Source organism: Desmodus rotundus, chromosome 2, assembly GCF_022682495.2.
Source record: "Desmodus rotundus isolate HL8 chromosome 2, HLdesRot8A.1, whole genome shotgun sequence".
Taxonomy (NCBI): domain Eukaryota; kingdom Metazoa; phylum Chordata; class Mammalia; order Chiroptera; family Phyllostomidae; genus Desmodus; species Desmodus rotundus.
Window position 1 is genome coordinate 209,214,303 of NC_071388.1, and position 11,565 is coordinate 209,225,867.

Sequence of the window (11,565 nt, forward strand, 5' to 3'; positions counted from 1 at the left end):
CGGTGTGCGGCCACAAGATGGGCTTCCGCACGGCCCTGCTCCGAGGTCTGGGAGTGAGAGTCATGTCCCGCAGACGTCACCCCAGACACACGAGAACAGTGGACAGGGCTTGCTCAGGGGAAGACAGACCTTTAGCTGTGGGAGCCATGGGCCTGGGATGCACCGCCATGGTGACCTGCCCAGGTAGGGGGCCCTCCTTGGTGGCTCCTGAAGGCTTGTTGGACCCCCATGGCCCCCTCTTCCCTCTCCCCTGTGACCGTCAACTGGTAGATGTCCAACCCTGGAGCTGGCCTTCCCACTCCACATCACTCTTCAGCTCCCCGCTCCTCCTAGGACCTGGAACTTGGGCACATTTGATGGGATTCTGGTCCCATGCAGCCTGTTCCTCTCACAGATGAGAGGCGCTCCAGTGCGCTCACGGTTGGCCCGACGGAGCGCCCCGAGTCTTGATGGCTCTGAGCTCCAGCATCACCGCTGCCCCGAGCCCCTTTTTACGTTGGGACGGGACTCAGAGGCCACAGGCAGCTGCTCTGCTGGCTGCCAGTCCTTTTCCATGGACAGAACCCAAAAGTCATCTTATAACCGACTTCTTTCTCGAACTGTGTGGCTTAAGGTGAGAGGTCATGGCCTCACCCCTGGGGCAGGCACATTTCTGAAGGAAAAAAATGTGTCCACACTGTTTCTAATTTGAATTTTAAGATTATAATTTTTTTACTTAATTTTTTTTCATTTTACATCTTTTAAGATGAAAGCCTGGGTTCTTTAGAATGTTAAGGTTATTTGCTTTACTCCACAGGACGCGATTATTTCAGGTTAATGTCAGTCTTATTAACAGTAACACTGATTAAAGTTTGACTTTTTTGTACAGTTTGTATGCCTTTCTCATTAAGGATGAGGTTACTAAAATAATACTTGGAATAACCAGTTTCTGTATGGACAAACTCATTTATTTCAACTTGTACAAATGGAATGTTCTCTCAGATCATTTGGCTTGGGGTGTAAGACCCCAGGGAACTGTGCATAAAGGCAGATTCTGCCCTGGCTGTGCCCTGCCCCACGTGGGGTACCCCCTGGAAGCCGCTGCCCCCCATTCACCCAGCGGGTCTCCTCCCGCTGGGTGTGTGTTCTGTCCGCTCTTGTGCTCACAGAACGTCACAGCGGAGAGGCCAGTTTTGCACGTCAGCCCGTGTTTCTTTGGGACAGATGTTCAGAAGTGGCACTGCCCGTCACAGGGTAAAAGCTTACCCGCCATGTCCTGCGGGATGCGGGGGGCTGCCTGCTCCCCCCCGCCCCGCCCAGCGGTCTGTTGTCAAACCTGGACTTGGGCCAATCTGATCAGTGAGCCATGGGATCTTGGGTTAATTTCGGTTTCCATTTCTTTTCTTTTGTCCTTTTCTTCCTGACTTTTTGGAGCTGCTGAGCTCTTTTGAATTAGAAATATCAATCCTAATATTCCTAATTTAAATTATAATTTTTACTGAGATAAAATGCAGTTATACGTTTGTCATTTTAAAGTATCCAAAATATATACAGTTCAGTGTCCTATTTAGTGTATTCAGTGTCGTGCAACCGCTACCGACTTCCAAAGCGTCCTGTCACACCAAAGAAAGCCCGCCCCCTCGCCCTGGCTCGTGCAGCTCGGTTGGGTGGAGTGTCCTCACTTACGCCAATGGGTCACCAATGGGTCACGGGTCTGACTCCCAGTCAGGGCAGATGCCCAGGTAGCGGGATGGGTCCCCTGTCGGGGAGCGTGCACCAATCGGTTTCCCACACTGATGTTGCTCTGCCACCCTTCCCCTCTCTAAACCTATCCTTGGGTGAGGAAAAAAATAGTAATAAAAAATAAGGAAAACCCCAAACCCACCCATTAGATAGTAAATGTTATACATCCTTTCCCCAGTATATATTTTGCCTTTTATTGTTCCTGGATTTTAAATCTTATTTGGGAAGGTTTTGACCACTCCTTAGTTCCAAAGAAATTCACTCGTTTTCAGGTCTGTTTTTATACTTAGCTCTTTGGTGCGTTTGGAATTTGTCTGGTGTATAGCTGGACATATGGGCGTGATTTAGTTTTTTCCACAGACTGTCCACGTGTGGTGACAATCCCCCCTATTTCCTAGTGCCACTGTTCTCAGGCACGGTGCTCTTGGGTTGGGCCTGGGTCTGGACATCCGGTGGCCCCACCTGTTTGCAACGGCCTGGTACCTGGTGGTGACGGTCCGTCCAGACAGTCCGTCCCAAACCCGTCCTTGTTCCTCTTCTTTGTAAGGGTTTTCCCAGCTGTTTTTCTTTTTAGTTTCTCTCATGTGAACTTCAGCTTGTTTAGATCCAGGAAAATACATTCTGACATTTTTTGTAAGGATTACATTGTTCCCAATGTCCTGTGCGGGTTTTCCCCTCCAGGGGCAGGTGCTGCAGTTTGTTCCGACTCACCCTCCCGGACGGCTTCTCGGTTCTCGCCTGCCTCACACTTAGAACTCCACGCTCTGGCTGCTATTGAAATGGGGCACACCCTCCGTCGTACCTTCGCCTGCACTCACATGCTTACACCCTGCTGCTCTTCAGGGTGCTCTTGGGGTCTGACACGTTGCTTTTTATGCTGGAAATACCTGAGCATGTGACCCGAGAAAACGGGCTGCGCCCTCCCTCTCTGTCCCTTTCTCCAGTCCACTCCCTGCCATCTCTCCACCTGCCATCCCTCGAACTGTGAGGACCCTGGGAACGGGTGGTGGGGGGAGATGTACCGTCAGGACCCTTGCTTCATCTGGAAGCTGCGTGGGAGGCAGGGCTCGACCTTAGCAGCTGTCTGGCTTGACACTGCCTCGTACAGACAGGGAACTGAGGCCACATGACAGACCTCTGTGCTGTGCACCTGTGGCCTGAGCTGGAGTCGAATGGGCTGCAGGGGACAGGCCCCGATGCGGACAGGCCAATGCTGGGCTTGGGGCCAAGGGGCAGCCTATGGGAAGGAAACGGGCTATGTTGGCCAAGCAAAGGGATGGGAACGGCCAGGATGGACGGGCATCTGCTCTCACTCACCTGTGTCTGCACGCGTGAGTGTGTGCACCTGTGAGTGTGAGTGTGTGTTCCCAGGAGCCGAGGGCAGACGATGACGGATGTACCTGCCTCTGGTCGGGTCCTGGCTGCAGCACCAGGAACACAGGCAGTCACCCTTCACGGCCGTGACACTTTATTGGACTCAACACACACCCCGTCCTTGTCGGTCACTGCTGGTGACCTCCCAGGTCCGTGTGCTGCCCAGGACCTGGCCACAGGCAGGGACACTGTCCCAGTGACAGCCTGCGAGCCCATGCCTGTCCCTGGGGCTGGTGAGGCCTCTCGGCTCCTCTGGCCTTGGCCAGGCCCAGCCACCTACTGGCTCAGGTCCTCACACGGTCCACCTTTGTGGACAGGGCCCTGGTGTCCCGTGGGGACTTGGTGCTCCCAGCTGCCTTCCTTTGGGCCTGGGAGGAGACCCAGACCTTGTGGGGTGCATGGGGCAGGGCCACAGGGCAGCGCTGCAGGCTGGCTCCATGAGAGACGGGGGTGACAGGGGGTGCGGTGCTTCGGCCAAGGGCCTCCAGGTCCAGGACCGGGGGGCTCATCTGTCCGACAGCAGCACGAAGAAGGCAGCCTTCAGGAAGCGGCCCAGGCTGCAGAGCGCGGCCACGAGCCAATGGGAGCGGAAGCCGGGTTCGCTGCTGACCACGCACTTGAGGACGTCGGTCTGGAGGGAGGAGGGACGGTTAGCAATGCTGGGAAACAGAGGCTCGGCGTCTTCCACCCCCATCAGGAGTCGACAGGACCCACACAGCCACTCAGGGAAGGTCTGAGGGTAGCACAGAGGCTCCAGGGTCTGGGGTGGGGGGGGCGGTGGGGCCACAGCACTTGGCCGCAGCAGAGGGCTGAGCTCAACACTGCGGCCGGCCAGCCCACACACTCTTCCCACCCCCCTCCCTCAGGAAGACAGATCTCCAGTGGAAACGGCCCCACACGGCGAGCAGCCCCCACGGTCTGGCTGGGCCAGGTGAGCAGCTGGGGGCATGAAGACAGGGTTGGGGCAGGACCGACACCATCGCTCAGTGGGCGCCAGAGCCAGTGGGGAGGACAGCACGTCTTCGGTGCTGGAGTTGCAGGGGATCTAGGTCAACACAGGGCAGGGGGCGGGGCACAGCGGCATCACCCCTCCGCCCGCCCTAGCCCCGCCCCTACTCAGGCCCCGCCCCCCATCCCAACTCACCCATCCGCCCTGCCTGCGCAGCCACGCCGCCAGGGTCTTGCGCACGAACTCCCCGAGGCAGTCGACCAGGGCATGGACCAAGGCTGGCTGTGCCTGCCGCACACAGTCTGCGGCCAGCCCCGCGGCCACCAAGTACAGGGACACCACCTTGCCCCACGTGATGCCTGTGGGAGGGGACCCTGGTCAGCGGCCGCCGCCAAAACCGCTCCTATCCCGCCCGGGGTCAATGCAGGAGGCTGGGTCCCCCACTGCGCTTCTGCTGATGCTAGGGACAAAACTCATGGGGCAGCGCCACCCGCATCGCCCCCTGAGCAGGGTGCCCAGCTGCCATCTGCTGTAGGTCAGGCCCGCCCACCCCCCCGGGCGGCTCTCAGGCGGAGATTTCTGGAGCCTCCACCACACACCTGCGCACCTGCCCAGCCTCCAGCTCCTGGAGGAGGCAGTTGGCGAGAAGGAGACTGAGGGGGGGAGGGCTGACTGACTCGGAGCTAGGCACAGTAAGCAGCTTCGAGGTGTCGCTGCCCTGTGGGGCGACAGGACATTCCACTGCAGGAAGGGCCTACCCAGACCCCCAGCTGCAGGGGGCAGAGCTGAGAGGAGCCACCCACAGGGTACACATTCCCTTTAAACTTCAAAAGGCTTCCTAATCTAGACCAATGAGGAAAAAGCGAAACCTTTCCAAAGAAGCGAGCACAGAACAGGAACAGCTGATCCACAAAGGGAAAAAACAGAAACAATACATTAGACATGAAAAATGCGCCCTGAAAACCGGACGGTGCATGAGACAGGACACAGGTGGGCACCTCGAATGGCAACATGAGCCTCAGGGAGCTGCCGCCTCCTCAGCGGCAGGACGATGAGCCTCTTCTCGGCCCCTCGCCAGGCAGCCCTGCCACAGCAGGAAAGCAGGAGGGCGCCTCTCAGGCCTGTCCCCGCACTGGGCAGGCTGGGCAGGCTCTCCGTCCAAGTCCTCGTCCTGTGCCTGCATACACACACCCCACGCCAGCCTCCTGCCTCCTGTGCAGCCCCAGCCACCAGCAGGCCAGGGCTGCCTTCTCCAAGATGAACTTCCTTTTAAAGCTTCAGGCTCGTAAACCAGCTGCCTGACAGCCCGCAGACATACACAGGCGGCCACCCACGCGCCAGCATCAGGCCTGCGGACGTGGGAGTCCAGGAGCGGCAGAGGGCAGGCATCAGCCAGGACACCACCCACCACCTCCTCCACAAGGGGCCCAATGGGTCCCAGCCCCTTCCCGCCAGGCCTCCCCAGGACCTGGGTCAGCACTGGCAGAACATTCTGGAGGAGCCTGCCCCAGCCCCCACCCACCCAGGCATTCCCTCAGGACGTCTTTGCCATGGTGACTTCTACCCCGGGCAGGCGGTGCTGACCCACTGGGTGGTGGTCCTGGAGGCTGGACTCTGCATCCGACAGCCCCGAGTCCTGGCCAGTTTGCCAGTCCCGCGTCCCGCCGCTGCACCGGCCATGACCTAGAGGCCTCCTGACGCAGGCCCTGCTGTCCCCCATCATCTGGCTGTGAGGAGCCCGTGTCCCATGGGCCACCTGCAGGATGCCCAGCCCCACTCTGTCCAGCAGCTCCAGCCACTGTCCAACCAGAACCACAGGAGGCTCTGTGCCAGCTGCCCGGCAGCCCCCCGACCCCCGGCGCCGCATCACCATAGGTGCCCTGGAGTGGACACCCAGACCTACCTGCGACGAAGATCTGGGCAGCCACAGCCAGAAAGGCTTCAGTCACCGCGCTCTCAGACTGCAGGGAGAGGCTCAGCTGGCGGGCCACGTTACGGTAGATGCTGGGCCGAATCAGTTCCAGTTCATCCCCTGCAGGCACAGGGTGGGTCAGAGGGGCCCACGCCTGCCTGACCCCAGATCCGGTCCCACGGGCCTAGGACCAGCCCACTCCACAGCCCCACCTCCCTAGCTGGCTTGGAGACCCTGCCTGCACCAACCAGCCTATAACCTGACCCCACCCGGCCCCCCAAGGTCCCTGAGGACAAGGAGACCAGAGAGGTGTGGTGGGCACCCCCAGACCTGCCTCTGCGGCCCGCCCCTTATGACAAGGGAGCTCCCCCCCCCCCCCCAGGGGCAAGCCGGCTGGGCCGGTGGGGCGGGAATCCCGGGAGCAGCCTGGGCCGTGCCTGACGGGTGACTCACGGCCCACAGCGAGCTGCCCGGGCGGCAGGCGGACAGGGAAGGCGGCCAGACCCAACATGGGCAAGACCGCAACCCACAAGGGTGGGCAACCCTGGCTGCAGCCTCGCTCAGGCCCCAGCACCCCTTGGTGACCGAGCGACGGAGCTGTTGTCTGGGGTCCCAGCACCACCCAGGCTGCAACCTGTGCTCTGTGCCAGGTGGGTGTGTGCACGGGGCAGCCACCCTGGAGGGGACAGGCCCCATCACAGGCCCTGCCCGTGGCCTCTGCTCCCTGCAGCGCCCTGGCACTGAGGGCCAGGCGTTTCACAGCCCTTGGACTAGGTGTCCCCCAACCCAGCCACCTCTGCAGCCAAAGCAAACAGGGAAATGCCAACTGGACAGTCCGGACCGATACGGGCGCCTGCGGCACCCTGGGGCCAGCTGCAACCCAGAACAGAGCAGATCTGAGGCGCAGCGGCGGGGTGCTGAGGGGGACTGGAAATTCCCAGGGCTGGCCTGGCTGTTCCCACACAGACCTCAGGGGCTGCTGGGGACTGGCCTCGAGAGACTGACCGGGACGTGACCCACTCCTTCCTGTGCGTGCTGTTCCTGGAGCCGGGCGTCTGCTGAGCAGGGGCTGGGCTGGGCTGGGGGCAGGGCGGCAGCACCAGGGCAGGGTGCAGGGGACCAGCTCTCCGTGCTTGCTCTGGCAACCCAAGCCACCTCCCTCCAGAGCCCCCTCGGCAACTGGCAGGGGCTGGACCTGGCCGGGCTGGGCACTGGGAAAGGGCCTTGAAGGCCCGGGTTCTGAGAGGGCAGTGCAGCTGCCCAGGCCCAGGCCAGAAGCGCTGGGGCTCTCATGTGTAGCGGAAGGCCGACAGGACAGAAGCAGACCCATCAGGGACACTGGGCCCAGGGAGGAGGCAGCCCCACCACGCCCCTGGTCACAGACAAGATGGAGGCTGGGGCCGGGTCACAGAGCAGGCCAGGTTAAGCGGGCTTCCTCCTGGCCGCTCCAGGGGTCCTCCAGAAGGTGCCCCCCAGTGTCACCCCCACAGGCCAGCTGGAAAAAACAGCAATGGGTAGCTGACCTCGTGGGTATCCAGGTGCTCCGAACCACTGGCTGACCCCCAAACCCCACTTGTTCTCACACCTAGGAACCTCTCCCCTCCCCCTCCTGCATCCCTAAGGAATCTGTGTCCATCACACACACTCCCAGGGGCCACACAGCACAGGGAGAAGCAGACCCAGTGTCAGCCTCTCCCCACATTCGGCCTGGACTGGACGGCTCAGGGCCTATCTGTGCTGCCTCCCACCCCCTGGCACCTGCCCCCAGGACCACGAAGGATGGAAGGCAGGACCTCAGTCCCCATGGGGAGCTGGCTGGCAGACTAGGCTGAGGGGTCCAGACCCCAGAGAAGGTGGAGACAATTATGGGCTGTGTGTGACCCCAGGAACAAGTCTGCACCAGCCCCGTGGCGGTGTCAGCTGTCCTGGGCACCCAGTTCTGCTGGGGGCCCTTGGAGCCCCCCAGATCAAGAGGAAAAAGCAGTGGGGGTTAGGATTTCAGCCAGTAATTGAAAGGACCTATTTTCCAAAACAAACATCGGGGCACGTGGTCCGACAAAGGATTTTGTGCCCAGCTGGGTACAAGGGTCACTCTGGAAATTTAGCCACCAAAACATTCTTCCCACAGCTTTCCATCCATTGTGACCACCGTGTTTGAAATCTGGGCTGAGCAGGCCCTTCCCGCAGGTCTGTGGCCCACGGACAGCCCCCAGCGCTAAACACAGGACTAGGAGGGAGGCGAGGAGCTCTGCCTGGGTGGCCTGCCTTGCACTCCAGGAGCGCCCCCAGGCCAGGACCCTCTCTGCCCCTGAGGGAGCCATAGACCCGGAAGGCTGGCCAGGTCACCCTTGGACAGGCGGGAGCTGAGAGCCAGACAGCCGTACCCTGAGGCGCAGCAGGGCCCGGCCAGCCGACCAGCTCAGGAAGGACAGTTTGGAGACCCCGCCCTCCTGTGCCCACACTCACCCAAGCGCAGCAGCACGGTGCACACCTCTGCCAGGCGGCCGCCTGGGGCGGGCGGGACGCGCTCAGGCGCGCTCCAGACGAGGCCGGCGCGCAGCAGGCGCGCGTGCACGAACTCCCGGCCAAGCGCCTTAGCTTGAGCCACCAGCTCCTTGTCGGTGGGCGAGCGGTCAAAGGCGTCCATGATCTCCGCGGCGAAAACCGAGGACCGCCGCAGCACCTCCATTGCGGGGACGCGGGCGAGGGGCGCTGCACCTGCGGGCAGACAGCGCTCAGCCGGGTCTACCCCGCCGCCCCGCCCGGCTGGCAGAGGAGGAGGCGGACCGCGAAAGGAGGGCCGAAAGGGGCGCGGCGCGCGCCGAGATCGCGTCCGCGCGCCGAGCTGGGGCGCACGGAGAGGCCGGGCCAGGCGCGGCTCCGGGGAAGGGCCGCGGCCAGCAGTGGATAACCATACGTTTTAGGTGACCCAAGTCTTTAAAAACACGGAGTTGCATTCTTTTCGGTTCTGGATTAAATAACAAAGATCCCGCGCGGCTGCCCGGGAAGGGCCGTGGGGAAACAACGATGTGCCCTGGAGCCGCCGTGCCCGCGCTCGAAGCCGGGTGCGCGGCGGCGCGGCGAGGGGCACAGCCCAACCTACTCCGAGCCAGCCGGGACCCTGGCCCGGCCCCACACTCCCGCGCCACGACCTCCGCACCGCGCGGTCCTTGGCGTTGGTCCTCCGCCAAGCCGTTCCCATGGTGAGGCTGCCAGGGGAGGGACGCCGCGCTCCCTGCTCACCTCTCCCGCCGCATGTCGCGGGCACGGGGGCCGGGAAGGAGTTCTGGCTTCAGGATCTGTTCGCCGCCGTCTTCGCCGATCTCGATCCTTCCATTCAAACCCACGAGGACGCGCGCCCTGTGTGCGTCTGAGCCCAGCTGCACCTCCAAGCGCGCGGGCTCCTCGCGCACTCCCGGGACTCCGGCGGCGCCGTCGGGGGTCGAGGGGCGCCGCGGGGCGCGGGGTGACTCTCCGCTGGGGAGAGGCGAGGCTTGGGGCTTCGCCTTCTAAGGAAAAGGCAACCCCGGGGCGGAGCCGCGCCGGAGCTTCCCACCGCGTCCCCGCCTCCCCGCCTCCCCGCCTCCCGGCTTAAGGAGGTCCGAGCGAGTTCCCAGAACGCACTGAGGGAGGCCCGGGCAGGCGCCGTCCCCGCCTGTCCCAGTGACTAGGACCTGGCTGGAGCAGCAGCCGCTTGCGTGCACACCCGGCTGCATTTTCTTATTGATTCCAAGAGGTTCCTTACACGTTCTGAATGTGTGTCCCCCGTCCAACACGTGGTTTGTGTCAGAGACGGACCTTGCTTTTGCATTGTACAGAAGAGATCGCAAATACTTTGTGCCACTCTGTGGCCGCTGTTGCTGATAACCACGGGAGTTACTCTCAGTGAAGCCCGATTTATCAGTCTTTTCTCTTACGGTTAGTGTTTTTCATATTGATAGTCTGTGTTTTTGAAGTGTGACTGGTCTAGCGTTCCCGCGGTGATGGATCACGGATGAACTGTGAATGGTGTGGTAGGGGTCAGCGCTCCTGTACCGTCCATGTCGGCATCCAGCACCATTTACTGAAAAGACCGTCATTTCCCCACCGAATTGGAAAAGAGTCCCCATCGTAGATCAAGTGATGCCCACGTGAGGACCTGTTCCAGACCCTTCTGTCCACTGGTTAAGTATCTACCCTGGAACTGACACAGCAGAGTTCAAACGACAGGACTGACCAGCTGGCCCCAGCCCACACCTGTGCAGCCCGCAGAATACATGTTCTTTCCCTGTGCGCACAGGGTGTTAGCCAAAATGAGCCGAGTCCTGGGCCTTAACGTTGCAACACGTTTCAAAGGATTGAAATCATACAAGTGTGTTCTCTCTGAATTAATTTAAAACTCAGCAACGAGGAACAACTATAAAGGACACATGGACAAAACCAAGGGGGTTGGGATCAGGGGAGGGAGGTGGGGACGGCTGGAGTCGGGGGGAGTGGGAGGAGGAAAATGGAGACAACTGTACCTGAACAACAAAAAAGATAAATAAATAAATTAAATAAATAAATAAAAATAAAACACAGTAACAGTAGAACTACTAGAAAGCCTCCAATTAAACACCACACTTGTAAATAATCAATGGGTCAAATAGGAAATCACAAGGGAAGTTGTGAAAATATCTTGAAGTGAACAATACTGAAAATATGACATCAAATGCTGTGGGATGCAGGTAAAGCCATGCTTAGAGGAAAATGTATAGCTTTAAAAGAAAGGCTAAAATTAGCTCTGCTGGTGTAGCTCAGTGGACTGAGTGCTGGCCTACAAACTAAAGGGTCACTGGTTCGATTCCTAGGCAGGGCACATGCCTGGATTGTGGGCCAGGTCCCCAGTAAGAGGCGTGCGAGAGGCAGCCACACGTTGGTGTTTCTCTCCCTCTATGTCTCCCTCCCTTCCCCTCTCTCTAAAAATAAGTAAGTAGAATCTTTAAAAAAAAAAACAATAAAGAGAGCACCTGGGCTTTGGGTTCCCTGTGTTTTCTAGGTGGAAATATGGGCGCTCCAGATGGGAAGGGGACTTACCCAAGGAGGGGCTGCAGGGCTGGGTGTAGCCAGGTTGTGAACCTGAGTCGGGCACAAGACTGCTGGAACGCACCTCTGCCAGGGGAAGAACCTGAGCCTGTGGACTCAGGGAGGGTGGTGCTACCGGGCTCTTTAAAGCTTTAAAGAGCCCGGTAGCACCACCCTCACCCCATGTGTGGGAACTGTGGCCTCAGGGAACTTGCAGCCCCACTCACAGCCTCAGTTTCCTCCTATACAACGAGATCTGGCTGTCCACCCCCCAACCCCCTGCCTCCTGCAGCGAGGATGGGCGTGGAAAGGCTCCCTGGGCTCTTATGTTCTCCAGTGACAGATCAGGGCCCCTTCAGGGCGGGGGCTGCCCTGCCTGGACCCAGCGATGCCCTCCTGGACGTTCCGGATCAGAGAGAGCTGAGTCTCGGGGTATTATTCTGTGCGAACACTGACAGCAGGGAGGAACTGTTCAGGGCCCAAGTGTTTCTCGGCGCGTGGCGTGTGGGGAGGGTGGGGGTTGGGGCGTCATTAAACCTATCTTGAGCTCCCAGACCACAACCCT

The 11,565-nt window shown here is 60.2% G+C and overlaps 1 protein-coding gene across 1 annotated transcript; it reads right to left on the minus strand.

Annotated features, from left to right (window-relative positions):
- Positions 1-759: 759 nt before the first annotated feature.
- BOK (BCL2 family apoptosis regulator BOK) lies at positions 760-9,484 on the minus strand. Its single transcript, XM_024564272.4, has 5 exons — positions 9,201-9,484; positions 8,424-8,675; positions 5,949-6,077; positions 4,241-4,404; positions 760-3,727 (listed from the first exon to the last, which is right to left on the minus strand). The coding sequence occupies exons 2-5, from the start codon at positions 8,644-8,646 to the stop codon at positions 3,602-3,604; spliced, it is 642 nt and encodes a 213-aa protein (XP_024420040.1). The 5' UTR covers positions 8,647-8,675; positions 9,201-9,484; the 3' UTR covers positions 760-3,601.
- Between the last annotated feature and the right edge of the window lie 2,081 nt (positions 9,485-11,565).

Excerpts from the sequence above, each read along its gene's own strand:
- BOK (XM_024564272.4), bottom strand. The coding sequence starts at position 8,646 with ATGGAGGTGCTGCGGCGGTCCTCGGTTTTCGCCGCGGAGATCATGGAC. Across the intron at positions 6,078-8,423 it reads CACCGTGCTGCTGCGCTTGG|GGGATGAACTGGAACTGATT; the intron begins GTGAGTGTGGGC and ends CTGTGCCTGCAG. Across the intron at positions 3,728-4,240 it reads TGCGCAGGCAGGGCGGATGG|ACCGACGTCCTCAAGTGCGT; the intron begins GTGAGTTGGGAT and ends TCCTCCCTCCAG.